General features: G+C 38.8%; 1 protein-coding gene across 1 annotated transcript in view; it reads left to right on the forward strand.

The window, feature by feature from the left end:
- Positions 1-15,612, forward strand: part of KPNA1 (karyopherin subunit alpha 1) — an 81,417-nt gene that overhangs the window by 50,638 nt on the left and 15,167 nt on the right. The window contains exons 10-12 of the mRNA XM_055125469.1: positions 1,515-1,593; positions 10,151-10,276; positions 13,455-13,582. Of these exons, the coding sequence (XP_054981444.1) occupies positions 1,515-1,593; positions 10,151-10,276; positions 13,455-13,582 (333 nt within the window). The remainder of the gene's footprint in view (positions 1-1,514; positions 1,594-10,150; positions 10,277-13,454; positions 13,583-15,612) is intronic.

Raw genomic sequence — 15,612 nt, forward strand, 5'->3', positions numbered from 1 at the left:
TGGCGGTGGGAAGTGTACACGTGGTGAAGTGATTGGTGCTTGGACATTGTAGAACTGAAACTGAATCCTGAACAAGTTTATAACTTTATATCTCAGTGATTTCGTAAATTAAAAAAAATTTTTAAAAAGGTTGCTAAGGAACATTTCCTAATGTGAAGCTTCTTTTGAAAAACAACCTTTATGTGGATGCATATCTCTGTTCCCCGCCCATTTTTTAGTTAGTCATAAGTCTTAAAATGAGTGAACCTAAAATAGTAAAAGTAGTATCCTCTTACTTTGACTTGCATTATCTCATTAGAAGTTTGGCATTTTTCAAGTATAAATTAAAACTTTATGAGAAGCTATTAAACAGTACCAAATAAAAATTCAAGGACACATATCTTTTTGACTTAGAAGTAATGCATACATATATGTGCATTGAAGCACTGCAGCATTGTTTGAAATAGCAGATGACTGCAAACAATGTAAATAACTATCAGCAGGAGGAGTGAGGAGTTTTCCAGCCATGGAAAGCAGTATAATCATTGACAAAGAATATAGTGGCTCTTTCACATTAAAAAATAAGATGCAAAGTTATGTATAAAGTATAATACCATTCAATTAAAAAATGCAATTAAATTCTGTGCATACAAATATACATACATGATAAGCAGTTATCTTGAGAGTTGTATAACAAAATAGAGAAAGGAAAACAAGTGAAAATGATCGGGATATACTTGTAATTTTGTTGTTAATTTGTTATTTTAATCAGTTTAACAATAATTCACATTTTTTTAACTGGATCGATAGCACAGCGGGTAGGGCATTTGCCTTGCATGCAGCCGACCCGGATTCGATTCCTCTGTCCCTTTCGGAAAGCCCGGCAAGCTACCAAGAGTATCTCGCCTGAATGGCAGAGCCTGGCAAGCTACCCATGGCGGTATTCGATAAGGCAAAAACAGTAACAACAAGTCTCACAGTGGAGACGTTACTGGTGCCTGCTCGAGCAAATCGATGAACAACAGACGACTGTGCTACAGTGCTACAATTAGTATTTTAAAAATCAAACTAGTGAATTTGTATATTAGCTAGTTGCTTAAGAAATGAAGTTAAAAATGATGCTAACTACTAAACTCAAAAAAATGAAAGTGCTTGTAAATGTTAGTTGAGAGTTGATATGGCTCTCCATATCAGCAGCTATAGAGGACCAAGTAACAGTCTTTATTAAAAATCTTTTCTAAATGATGTGAGGGAAACTTAGGCTCCAGGTGATGGAATTTCTGGGAAAGATTGTTACAAAAGAGGTATCTTTATTTTTAATTTTTTTGAATTAGTAGCTAATGGAATGATAGCTATTCTAGACAACACTAATTACTCTATCATTATCATCGTCATCATATGATCCCTGTAATAGCTAACCAACCACCTTAGTTACTTTTCTGTCACATTTTTTAGTGTGGATTTCAACCCTGAGAAAAGGAAAGAATACAGAGAGTAGAACTGTTGGCTATTATATTTCTTTTTTATGGTTACAGGCATAATGATTATAAAGTGGTCTCTCCTGCTTTGCGGGCTGTGGGAAACATTGTCACGGGAGATGATATCCAGACACAGGTACTGTAAATTTATTGGTAGCTGGTAACTTTTCTTTCAAAAACAGTATTTTGAACTTCATGATTATTTTTGTTACAGTACTTCATATTAATGGAAACATTTATATTTTGTTTCATCAATATTTGTGTAAAATGTCAGCTTGGGCAACTACTTTTTAATACCTTCACTGTCTAATATTGAGTCCCCAGTATATAATTGATCTTTTAGTCAGATGGATTTATTTCCCACTACTACATGAATTAATTGTGAGGATCCAAGTGACATTCTTTCTGTTTCTGTCATTTTCATCATATATCTAATAGTTTCCTCATTTTTGTATGGTTGAGTCTCCTCTATAAGGATTCTTACCTCCTCTTCCTATCACTCCATCCCGTTCCATTCACCATATATTTCAAAATACATCACTCACCATGGATTATTCTAATTAATTTCCTGGTTTTCAGGGATACTGGCAGTTGTATTTAAATTATCTTAGGTGTCTAAAGTACTGACATGCTTCTGATCTCTTGCATCAACCCTTAACTAGCTTTTTTTTCTCTACAGTTATTCTCCAAGTAATAATCCTTCAGTCTTATTTATTGTCTTTAGAAAGTTTTTTGTAGTTTAGATTATATAGTTAAAATAGTATTTTTGTTTATAATATTGATGTTCAAAGTTGACTGCACCACATGACCACTGGCCCTCCATTAACTGTCCTTTTTATCATTTCTAATTTGATCTTCATTCTGTTTGTTAATAAGTTACAAAATAAGTTTTGTAATTGGAGGCAAGGAGTTTGTCGTTGTTTGATACTGTTTGTCGTTGTTTGATACTGTTTACTCCCTATTTTTGTCTCTGTACTTCACAGATAACTTGATCTTACTAACTTCACCTGTCAGTTTTGTGCTGAATTAGATTTTTGCCTTAGCTCTGTTTTGTGCCCCATACTTACCTTCACCCACTTTGCCTTTCCCTTCCCCATGGTGTTTGTGATGACCAGGTGTGATTTGACACTCTTGTTTATGAAATTGCTGGGGATCAAACATCATGTTGCAGCAATAACATTCTCTGCCATAGTGCTTACCCAGACTTGCACAGTTCTGCTTTTGTACATTCTGTTGTAATGCCAGTGATTTTTGTGGTGCTTAGATTCCTAGTGGGGGTTCATACTTTAGTGTACATCTGTAATGGCAGTGTGCACTGGAGGTCAGGTACTTTAGTTACAGTCCTTTGAAACGCCTTGCTATAAGATGTGCCTGAAGGAGCTCACTCTATTGCGGCACCAGAGATCCAAACAACAGTACTGCTGAACCATACTCTGCACATGTTGGCAGCATTGGAGATTGAAATGACAAGGCAAGCATATTTTGATTGTCATGCCATCTGCTGGACCCCTTAAGCTCTTTCTGTTGTTGTTCTTCTTTTTAACTTTAGCCATCATGGTTTACTGCTAATAATAAGAGTTTTATGCATGAAACCACACCCTTTTTCAGAGTGTCCACTTGATCATAATTCCACTCCTTCCCACACTCCTAATGCTCCCCTAGAGAGATCTGAAGACCAAATCTCAGTTTCTGTTGCCCTTTGGGCATACTTTTTACTACAACTTTTATTTCTTTATATTTCATGTAAGAGATAATTGTTATAATTGTTGATAACTGTCCCTTTCCTGGTTGTCTTCACTCAGCATAATACTCTCCAGCTCCATTAACTTGACAACAAATTGTAGGATTTTAACTTAGAGTTGTATATTCCATTGTGTATGTGCACCATATTTTTTTTAATTTAGTTATCTGATGTTAGGTGCTTGGATTATTTCCAGATTTTGACTACTGTGATTTGAGCTGCAGTGAACATAGTGCGTATGTCTTTTCTAAATGGCTGTTTTATGATGCTTGGGGAAAATGCCAAGAGGTGGAATTGTTGGGTCACAGGGAGATTCAATTCCTACATTTTTTTGTTTGTTTTTGTTTTTGTCTTTGGGCTACACTTGGCTATTCTCAGGGCTTACTCCTGGTTCTGTGCTCAGGGATCATTCCTGGCAGTGCTTGGGGACCATACAGGGTGCTGGGGATCAAACCTGGGTTGCTGCATGCAAAACAGATATCCTGTTCTGTTCTATATCTCTGGCCCTTCAATTCCTAGATTTTTGAGGAGTGCATATTGTATTACAGAAAGGCTGGACCAGTCAACATTTCCACCAGTAGAGAATGAGGGTCCTTTATTTTCTCATGTCTTTACCAGCAAAAGTGATTTTTGTTCTTTGTCTTATGTTCTAGTTGCACTGGTGTTAAGATACTTCATTGTTGTTTTGATTGTTGTTTCCCTGATAAGTGATGATAGAGCATTTCACATACCTTTGGGCCTTTGTTACGTCTTTGAGGAAGTTTCTTTTGATCTCACACCACCCTCATTTTCAATATGTTGTGGAATTGCATTTTTTTTCTTTTTTGGGTCACACCCAGCGATGCTCAGCAGTTATCCTGGCTCTGCACTCAGGAATTACTCCTGGCGGTGCCTGGGGGACCGTATGGGGTGCTGGAGATCGAACTCGGGTCGGCCGTGTGCAAGGCAAATGCCTTATCCGCTCTGCTATTGCTCTGACCCTGGAATTGCATTTTTATTTTGGTTCTCATTTCTTTAGTGGTACAGAAGCTTCTTAGTTTGTTTGGTTAGTTTGGGGACCACACCTGGTGGGATCACTTCTGGTGGAACATAGCCTGCCAGGGTTCAAACCTGAGTTGACTGCATTCAAAAGAAGCTCCCTGACCACTGTACTAAGCTCTGGCTCCAGCTTTTTAGCTTTAGGTAGTCTCCTTTGTTTATCTTTGCTTCTATTTGCTTTGCCTATGACATTGAGACATTGAAGGTAGTTCTTGGTGGAATGTCTTGGAGTATTCTACCTGTTTTCCTTGATAGGAATTTATGAATTCACGTCTGATAGTAAGGCCTTTAATGCGCCTATTTTGACTTGACTTCTGCACATGGTGTTAGAAACGGGTCCAGACTCATTTCTTACCCCCATGCCATCAGCCAGTGATTACAGTATCATTTGTTGAAGAGGCTTTTCTTGCTCTACTTCATACTTCTTGTTCCTTTATTAGCGATTAGCTGTCCAATATCTGAGTATCTGTCCTTATTCCAGTACCATCCTGTTTCGATAATTACAGTTTTATAGTACTTTGAAGTTGGGGCTAGAGAATCCTCCCACCTTCTTGTTTTCTTGGGATTGCTTTAGCTCTATGAGCGGGGGCTTGAGGTTATGAATTTCAGGAGTGTTTGATCTATGTCTTTTAAAAATGTCATGGGTATTTTAATAAGGAGCATTGAATCTTTATAATGCTCTGGCTAAGATTGTAATGTTGACAGTATTGATCTATCCTATATATCCTATATATGAACAGGGTGTGCGTTTCCATTTCTTCATGTCCTCTTTTATTTCTTTTAGGAGTGATTTATAGTATTCTTTGTATAAGTCACCTCTTACTAAGAAAATTCCCAGGGACTTGATTTTCTGAGGCACATTGTGAATGGGATTGTTTCTTTAATTCCCTCTCTTCATTTCACTGTTTGCATATAGAAAAGCCATGGATTTCTACCCACTGATTTTGTAGCCTACTGCTTTATGTAAAGTCCATTGTTTTCTATTAGTTTCTTTGTAGAGTTATGAGGGTTTTATATGTTTAGTAAAATGTCATCTATAGATAGTGAAAGTTTAACTTCTTTTCAAATGTAAATATCTCTTTCTTCCCTAATTGCTATGTCTCCCAGTTCTGTACTAAATAATATTGTAAGAGTGGGCAGTCTTGTCTTAAGCTGATCTTAGAGAGAAAGCTTTTAGTTTTTCATCATGAGGTATAATGTTTGCTACAGTCTTGTGGTAAGTGGTTTTAACTATGTTGAGGAAAGTTTTTCAACTTGTGTGTTATTGAGAGTTTTATCATGATTAGGTGTTGGATTTTCTTAAAAGCTTTCTGTACATCTTACTGATAGAATCATACAATTTTTTTCTTTTTCCTTGTAATAAGGTGGTGTATTATGTTGATAGGGCTGGAGCGATAGCACAGCAGGTAGGGCATTTGCCTTGCACTCAGCCAACCCAGGTTCAATTCCTCCGCCCCTCTCAGAGAGCCTGGCAGGCTACCGAGTGTATATCGCCCACACGGCAGAGCCTGGCAAGCTACCCGTGGCTTATTCGATATGCCAAAAACAGCAACAAGTCTCACAATGGAGACGTTACTGGTGCCTGCTTGAGCAAATCGATGAGCAACGGGATGACAGTGACAGTGACACTTATGTTGATTGACTTGCCTATATTAAACTATCATTGGTATCCCTAAGATGACTTCTACTTGGCCATGGTGTATGAGCTTTTTGATGTATTGTTGGATTTGGTTTGTTAGTATTTTGTTGAGGATCTTGGCAATGTTTGTTTATCTTGAATATAGGTCTATAGTCTTACTCCCCCCATAATTTACCCCTCCCCTCCCTAAGTCTTAACCACATCTGATTTTCAGCAATACATAGTATATATCTTTTCTAATCTTTGAAATTAGCAGTTGGATTTATTTTCTAAAGTGTTCCAACTCTTAATATGTAAGTTTGTTCTAGCCATAAGGAACTCATTATTTTTCTTTATTTATTTGGATCTGTGGTTTTTCACACCTTTTATATCCCTAGAGCAATGTTAGTCCCTCCAGGGGGCCTGGGAGCCACTCTCAGCAATGCTTAGGTAATCTGTGACAAATTGTTCAATGCTCAGTCCTAGTGGTATGATACTGTTTGGTTTCAGCACTATGGAGAATTGTACTTGGGGCCTTCCACATGCAAAAAGTGCTGTCTAGCCCTTATAGCCAATCCCAGACCCTGGACTTTTGTTTATTTATGTTCCCTGTCTCAGTTTATACCAATAGTTAGTACCAACAGTAGCCCAAGCCAAAAACCTGGGTAATTAGTTTGCTGCTTCTTTCTCCTTAATTTTTCCATACACTGTCCCTACTCTTACAGTACTTATTTCAAACATTTCTGGTCCTGTCCCCATAATCACCAGGAGAAAGATATAAAGTGAAATTTTAATGTTTCTAATTCTTCTGCTTAAACTGTTTATGGCCCCTGTTCTTAAATAGTGTGGAGGATTCTTTAAAGTGTGACACTGTATATAATGAAATTCTATGCAACAGAATGAAGATGTCCTGTGTACTAGTAAGGAAAGATCTTGAGATTTTTCTGCATGATTAGAAAGACACACAGGGAACAGAATAGTGTGTAGAATATGTTGCCATTTGTGCAAAAGATGAGGGCAGATTGGAGGGGGGAAAAAACTATATGTTTTATTTCCTTCACATAAAATTTCTCTGAATAGGGCTGGAGTGATAGCACAGTGCGTAGTGCATTTGCCTTCCACGTGGCCAACCCGGGTTCGATTCCCAGCATCCCATGTGGTCCCCTGAGCACCACCAGGAGTAATTCCTGAGTGGAGTGTAGAGCCAGGAGTAATACCTATGCATCACAAGGCGTGACCAAAAAGCAAAAAATAAATAAATAAATAAAAGTAAAAATAAATTTTCTCTGAAAGAATTCATAGAAATTCATGGAAAACTAATAGCATTGGCTGATTGTGAAAACTAGTTGCTGAAATAAAATTAAAATGGACTTTTGAAATTTAAGAATTTTCAAATTTTAGCAATGTTTGCTATTCAAAAAATGTTTATCATCCTTGTATATCACTCATTTTGTTCTTGCCAATGTCTATTCATTTTTCAGGTTTGGGTATCCTTATTTGCTCCCAGATTCTTTTGGGGAGTGGGGGCAAGAAGGGAATTGGGCCACACCCAGTGGTACTTAGGATGCCATGTCATGCCACAGATTGAGCCCATACCTCCAGCATGCAGAGCATGTGCTGCAACCCTTTGGGATTTCTTTCCAACCTCTGAGCACAGTCTTTATGGGATGGAGGAGTGGGGCAGGGAGTGGTGGCAAAATGTGGACCACACCCAATGGTGCTCAGGGATAACTCTTGGCAGAGCTTGGGGGACCTTAATGCCATGCTGGAGGTCAAACCGGGTTCTGCAGTATGCAGAGCAAGCACCTGACCTCTCTTATTGCAGATTTTTAAGTTAGGTGCTCCTCCTCTTATTTTATCCAGCATAGTTCCTAAGGATACTGGTTACTGACTGGTTACTAAAACCTTTCCTTAATAGCTTCACTATTATATTCCTTTCTCATTTTTGACTTTATTTAACTTATCTCAACATTCTCTATCAATGGTGTGTTCTCTTTGATGTGAAATCCTGTAATTCAAAGTATTCCCACCCTGGGAATGCCGACTGCTCTAATCCCTTTGGAAAACAATATGGACACTTCTCAAAAAATTAGAAATTGAGCTTCCATTTGATCCAGCAATACCACTTCTGGGAATATATCCTGGAGAAACAAAAAGTATAGTCAAAATGACATCTGCACTTATATGTTCATCGCAGCACTGAATCTGGAAAAAATCCGAGTGCCCGAGAACAGATGACTGGTTAAAGAAACTCTGGTACATCTATACAATGGAATACTATGCAGCTGTTATAGAAAGGATGAAGTCATGAACTTTGCATATAAGTGGATCAACATGGAAAGTATCATGCGAAGTGAAATGAGCCAGAAAGAGAGGGACAGACATAGAAAGATTGCACTCATCTGTGGAATATAGAACAACAGAGTAGGAGACTAATACCCAAGAATAGTAGTATATAATACCAGGAGGTTGGCTCCATAGCTTGGAAGCTGGCCTCACACACGCTGGGGGAAAGTCATCCCAGATAGAGAAGGGAACACCAAGTAATGTGTGATTGGAGATCCTGCGCGGGAAGGGAGATGCGTGATGAAAGTAGACTAGAGACTGAACAGGATGACCACTCAATACCCCTATTTCAAACCACAACACCCAAAAGGAAAGAGATATCAAATTGTAATGGGGGGGGATGGGACTGGGGGAGTGGGAGGGATACTGGGTTCATTGGTGGTGGAGAATGGACACTAGTGGAGGGATGGGCTCTTAAACATTGCATGAGGGGAAAAGAAGCATGAAAATGTGTGAATCTGTAACTGTACCCTCACTGTGACTCATTAATTAAAAAATAAATAAATTAAAAAAAAAACAAAGTATTCCCACCCTACTGAGGATTTTTTATTTTTTGATTACTCCCAACTATCTTCTTTTAACTTTTTACATACTTTTCCAGACCATGTCTTTGAAGTTTGAAAGATTGTATAGTGGGCTAGAGATGTAGTACAAGGGTAAGGCACTTGCCTTTCACATGGACAACCCCAGTTTAATCTCTGGCATCACACGTAGTCCCCTAAGTATCACTAGGTGTTGCCAGCCCCTCCCCCAACCAAAAAAAGCATTTGGGTAGAGTGCTAGGCCAAGTGATAGAACACATGCCAAGCATGTATGTTATCCTGCATTTGATCCTGGCCCTTTATTTTATCTGCAAAAGGGTAATTTATTTACTTTATTTTTTGCATAGGGTGAATTTTATATGAAAAAGTATGACAGCCCCAGGGGCGGAGGAGGGGGGCTTACATCAGGCACGCAGGACCTCAGAGGAGAGGGTAAACTTGGAATATAAAGGCTGTATTTCTCAATATTTCTCAATCAAGTGCCATATGACCCCTAGTATACTTCAAGGAGACCAATCAGTGGCACAAGGCACCACAGGAAGAAGATAAAAATTCGAAGGCATTTTGATTGGAAAAGATTGAGAATCACTGCCATAAAGCATCATTTGTACTGTTACCAATGTGTACTGGTTCATTCATTGCCAGTTAGAGATTTATTGGAGGACATAAGAATATTGAAATGATTACAGAATTTCTTCCCAGTTGCTATACTTACCTGTCAAAATGTTTTAATAATTATACTATAAGGATGGAAAGGTGAAAATTTTGCTACAGTGATGAACAGTTTTAGTATTTGTGAATGTGTACAAGTGAAACTATTTTGATAATCTTAGATAATTCTTAAAAACTGAATCTTAAGATACTAAGTGTAAATAACTGTGAATATGGATTTTGCAATATATAGTTATTTGTAGAGGCTGTAGAGATAGGTATAGTAGCTAACGACTGTTGCCTTGCACATGACAGACAGGTTTGGTTTGATCCCAGACACCCAGGTACATGGTCCCCTGCGCCCTGCTAGAAGTCATCCCTGAGTGTAGAGCCAGCAGTAAGCCCTGAGCATTGCTGGGTATGACACCCCCCCAAAAAAAAAATAAAAATGGTTTTTGTAAATTTTAATGGGAGACATTTCTCCGCTTGTGTTTTTTCAATTTGTTTTTTGTTTAGGGGCCACACCTGCCACTGCTTAGCACTTTCTCCTTGTTCTGTGCTCCTGGTGGACTCGGGGACCATAAGGGATACTAGATATCAAATTCCTGTTTGCTGTGTGCAAGGGAAACACCCTCCCTCCCTGCTCTTGTACTATTGCTCCCACTCTTATCTATATCTTTTCTAAATATTTTGGGGTTTAGGTGTATTTTTTTTTAATCAGTACAATAAGTAAAAAAATTCAAACTTTTCCTTTTAGGTAATTTTGAATTGCTCAGCTCTGCAGAGTTTATTGCATTTGCTGAGTAGCCCAAAGGAATCTATCAAAAAGGAAGCATGTTGGACAATATCTAACATCACTGCTGGAAATAGGGCACAGATTCAGGTAATCTTGACATCTGTGTCTTTTCTGTGTTCTTATTGATGCTTTTGCCCTTTCTCCTTTCCTTTCTGCATATATTTTTTTATTACCACGGGGAATACAAACTTCTACCATTGTCACTAGTTGTCTTCTTTTGTCTGCTGCTTACTCTATCCTACTGTAGATAGAGTATAGAAGTCTTTGAAATTTATACCGAGGACTTGGTTTTGTCCGTTGGAAATCAGCAAATACATTATTTGTTGGTTTTCCAAGATCTGAACATTAGTGTTCTGTGGACCTTATGTTAAACAGATTGACTTTACTCTTGGTAAGTAAAATACTCATTTTCTAGTAGATACCCTTATATTGGTTTGCTTCAGTTTTTCTAAACTGTGGACACCTTTTTTTTTTTTGTCTGCACTATATTCTGAGATTGGTAACTTTAGCAAACTTTCTTTAAAATAAAAACCTTTTCAGTCTTCCCAAGTAGTGCTCAGCTTGCCTGTGGGTCATTTCTGATGCTACTCAGCCAATTGGATCAGGTGCTCTAATACTAGGAACTGAGAATGCGAGCTTCTGGCCATGCACTCAGGGTCACTCCAGCAATTTTCATTGATTACCTGATGGTTGACAATTCTAGAATATTGGGACTACAACCTCATACCTTGATGTATTTCTGTCCTACGTCAATTTAAACACTATAATTCTGTTACTATTTACCATAATCAAGCTCACTCCTTTCACACCTCTATTCCTTTTCCTTTGGTAGCTGACAGTTTTCGCTGAGTTCGGGAGTTATTTTTGTTTCATTTTACTGTTTTATCTTTATTATCCATATAAATGAAACCATCTGGTGGTGTTTATTTTCTGATTTAGTTCATTTAACATAATCACTCCAAGTTATTGATAGCATAGATAATTATTTTGAGTGTAGTAGATTTTTCTGCACTACCAAGCTCTTATAAACTTTTCAGCTTCTCAGTTTTGGAATATAAGAATGGGAGCGATAGCACAGCGGGTAGGGCATTTACTTTGCACGTGGCCGACCTGGGTTCGATTCCTCCGTCCCTCTTGGAGAGCCCGGCAAGCTACCTGTGGCATATGTGATATGCCAAAACCAGTAACAAGTCTCACAGTGGAGACGTTACTGGTGCCCACTCGAGCAAATCCATGAGCAACAGGATGACAGTGTTACAGTGATATGAATCCATTATAAGATTTTGGTGTCTGTTGGTGGTTTTTTTTTTTTTTGGTACATTTTTTAAGACTTCATGTCTTACAATGCTGTTAATGAAAGTTTCCACATTACACCCTCATATCCTCCTCAGTGTGTCCCCGCTCTTAAATCCCCACCCCAGCCCTACCCCTATCCATTTCCTCATATTCCTGACATCATAAAGTTCCGTTTTATAGACCAGTTCATTATTCTGCTACATTCTAAAATACAAAGAAAATATTGTAAGGGAATCTATTGTTAGTTATATGAAAAATATTTAGAAAAAGTACTTGTTTAACTGGGTGGGAGGTAGCAATTTGGGAATAAGATGGCAGCACTGTGAAAGGAAATGGGCAGAAAACTTTTTTTTAAAAAAATTTTTCAATTTTATTTTCATAAAGTTGTTTACAGTAATTGATTACATTCAGTATTTCAACATCAATCCCACTACCATTACATCTTCCCACTACCGTTATTTTACATTTTCCTGCCATCACTCAAGGTAGTCCCATAGGCAGATGCTAAATAATTTATTTTGTATTGATTGTTATGAATAGTATGAGATGTCATGCAGCCGCAAAAGCACCCACACCCTCCTGGAATTCTAAAATTTTAAATAATTGGGGTCCAGAAGCATCTCTGTGGCATACTTCTTTCTTCTGCCATTCATTTGTGAATCTCTGGATCATGGTGCCAAGAGGCAGTTCATGGGTGTGACTGCCAGGAAACCAGAAGGGTAGGGAGACCATTACCGACTCCAAGAAGTCTGGGGTTTTCTGTCACTAGTCCTGCATACCCAGGGTCTTTCAGTGAATTCATTCTCACGCTTCCGGGACTTGGGATAAGCCTGTGAAGTTTGACCATTAGCCTGGCAGTGGTTGGGTTCTGGAGGTTTGCGGCTGCCAGGGATCAGTTGGAGCAGGCAGACATACTCGCCTGCCTCTCCCCGCCCTTGAACCCCCCCTGAGCACCAGGCGCCCGGGTGAAATCAGCCTGGTGCCAGATAGAGAGGCATCTCTGCAGTGTGCTGCTCAGGCACAGAAAGAACATTTAAAGTTGGGAATATTTACAATGGGCCAGAGAGATTAATAGGCTTTTTATGTTTTGCATGTTGTAAGTCAAGGTTTTAATACCTGACACTGCATGGCTTTCTGAGCTTGGTGTGTTCCTCAAAGACAAAAAAATAAGTTGAAGACTTAGATATAAAGAAGTAAATTAATTTTGAATAAATACACAAAGAGCTTAGAAAGGAGACTTGATAAAGAAGGTCAGGTGATTTTTTTGTTTTGTTTTTGTGGTAATAAGTAATAGCTAGCCACCCCTGGGCTAGGGCTCTGCAGAAATAAGTTGCAACAGTGTTGCAGTTTTACTTGACAGTTGGGGCATTTCACTGAGGGAAGAAATACACATTTTTGGGGAGGATCACATGACTGTCTCCTAAGGTTTTTGTGCTGTGGCCTGCCGAAGAGCAGCCTGTTCAACCCCCTTTTATTAAGTAGGTTGATATACTAACCAATGATATTCAGCCACATAGGCAGAATATGCAAATTAACTTAGCCAACGGAAACAGTATCAAAGTCAGTTAAAGTAGCAGTAACAAGAAACTGTGTTTACATCCAGGCCTAGCTAGGTCTGAGATTATGGGATGTTGTATACCAACAGAAATAGAAACTGAAAAGTTAACAATAACAAAAATTAGAATGGATGAGGTGAGAGAAATGAGAAGACTGGATGTTAACCTTCATGATTTGTTACTGTGAGAAGAGAGGACTATAGAAGAGAACATTAGATTACAAAGTACTTGTGAGAGGTACTATATCACTAATACCAAATATCCACAAGTAGAGATATAATGAGAAGTTTATTCTAGTTTATGTTTAGTAGGGAGGGAGGGGTGTCATTAATAGAGATAACTTGAAAGTAAGGTATCATGAACATTACTACAAATCTTATAATTTCCTTTTCCATTTGATACTTTAATATCAGACTGTGATAGATGCCAGCATTTTTCCAGCCCTCATTAGTATATTACAAACTGCTGAGTTTCGGACAAGGAAAGAAGCAGCTTGGGCCATCACAAATGCAACTTCTGGAGGATCAGCTGAACAAATCAAGTAAGTATTAATATAAAATCTGGTGTCTAGCAATTAAGAATTCTCAGCTCTGGGTCTCTTTATTGTTCTCAGTTTTATAATTAGACTCAAGTACATATTTCTTTACATTTTTTTTTGTTTTTGTTTTTGCTAAAAATATTTGAGTCATGAGAAGGCACAGTTGAGCTTTGAATCAATCAAAATATGAGACAGTAGTTTTTACCTATTGTAGAGCTACTTGCCAGAAATAATCTTGTGTGGTTTAGAAGGTTACTTACCAGAGTCCAACTTTAATCACTAAACCTTTTTGTTTCTAGTTTAGATGTTTTAATAATAGAATTGAACCAGACTTGAAAGAGCAGTGTGTCTTACAGTAAAGGTATGGCTCAAAATAAAACCACCCCAAACAAAGCAAAACAACAACAAAATACCCCCATCTTCTATAATCTGAGCTGTCTACAAAGAAAGTTACGGCAAGGGCAGGTGATATGTTTCAGCAGCAAAGTATACCTAACATACCACTGACCTCAGTATAACCAGAAAAGAAAAAAAGAAAGCTAAGGCAGGTCAAGAGTCTAAAACCCTTTTCCTTTATCATTGTTCTGTTTTTTCCTATTTGAAATATAAAGTAACTAACTTAGCATTGAGTCTCATGTTCCTGTGAAGAACTGATTGAAGTTTCAAGTACATACAGATTTCTCCTTCACTACATATCATAGACATGTAAACTCTATTGTTTGCTCTTTATTGTAAGACCCAAAGCTCTTTCAAGTCTGAAGCCCTGCCGGGAGTGATTTCTGCGTTCAGTCAGGAGTTAGCCCTGAACACCACTGGGTATGGCCCCTCAAACCAGAAAATTATTAGAAAACTATTGGTTTATATTACTGAAAGTGTGCTATCATTGATAAAAGATGTAGCTTCTGCTCATTTTATTATTATTATTGTTATTGTTGTTGTTGTTATTATTATTGCTCGCATGGTTGTCCTTCATCTAGTGTTCTGCCAATACTATCCAGGATGACACGAGTGAACAACTTGTAGACAACAGACAGCAGGCAGATTGGGCAATAGTTGCCGATGTTGTGGATGTCTCACTTCTTGTACAACAGAATGGTCCTACTGGTTTTCCACTGAGACAGAACCTTGCATTCAGACAGGTAGCGTGTGAAGAGTCGAGCCAGTGTTTGATGAGTACTGGCAGCAGATTCTTCAGGTGTTCAGGTCTGACCTTGTCTGGACCAGGTGCTGTACGAGTCTTTACCAACGAAATGGTGTGTCGGATTTCAGAAGGGAGGACATTGGGCACGACATATCCATCCTGTGGAATTTGGTGTGTGGGCAGGTGGACATGGCTGTCAAAGAGATCCAAGTAGAAGTCATGAATAATCCTCTCCATGGCCTTTCTAGAAGATGTGATAGATCCATCGGGACGTCGGAGAGCCGTCATCCTGGTCTTGTAGTTGGCGAAGGACTGGCGAACGTTGCGAATACTTTTCCCAGCTTCTGCTGCACTGGTCAACACTGCTGCTCTTCTCTCTTTGAGGTCTTCCTTTATCGCATCTCTGCACAGCTTTGTGAGCTCGGACATTAGCTTGTGGTTGCCTGAGGCTCGCGCCACACTACGTTGATGAATGAGCTCGAGAGTTTCCGAAGACAGGTGTCTGTTTGTGACTTTCTCACTCTCAGCATTCTTCGCACAGTCATGGAGGTGCTGAACCAGTCGATCGTATTCCTTGTCGATGTTGTCAAGGACAGCATCTTCCCATGTTGCTGCAGTAGTGGCAAAGAGCTCCCAGTTGGTGGTCATTCTGGGAGTTGCCTTCTTAGACTTAAATTTTGCAGACTTTTCTCCCCGCTCCATAAAGTAGAATTTCACATGAAGGAGACGGTGGTCGGATCCCGTTTGGAATTTTGGGACAACAGCGACATCAGTCAGGCAAAACCTTCGATTGAGTATGATGTGGTCAATTTCATTGTGGAACTGTCCACCGGGAGACTCCCATGTCCAGCGTTTAGATTCGGCCTTCTGGAACTGTGAGTTACCATGGATG

Source organism: Sorex araneus, chromosome 2, assembly GCF_027595985.1.
Source record: "Sorex araneus isolate mSorAra2 chromosome 2, mSorAra2.pri, whole genome shotgun sequence".
Classification (NCBI taxonomy): Eukaryota; Metazoa; Chordata; class Mammalia; order Eulipotyphla; family Soricidae; genus Sorex; species Sorex araneus.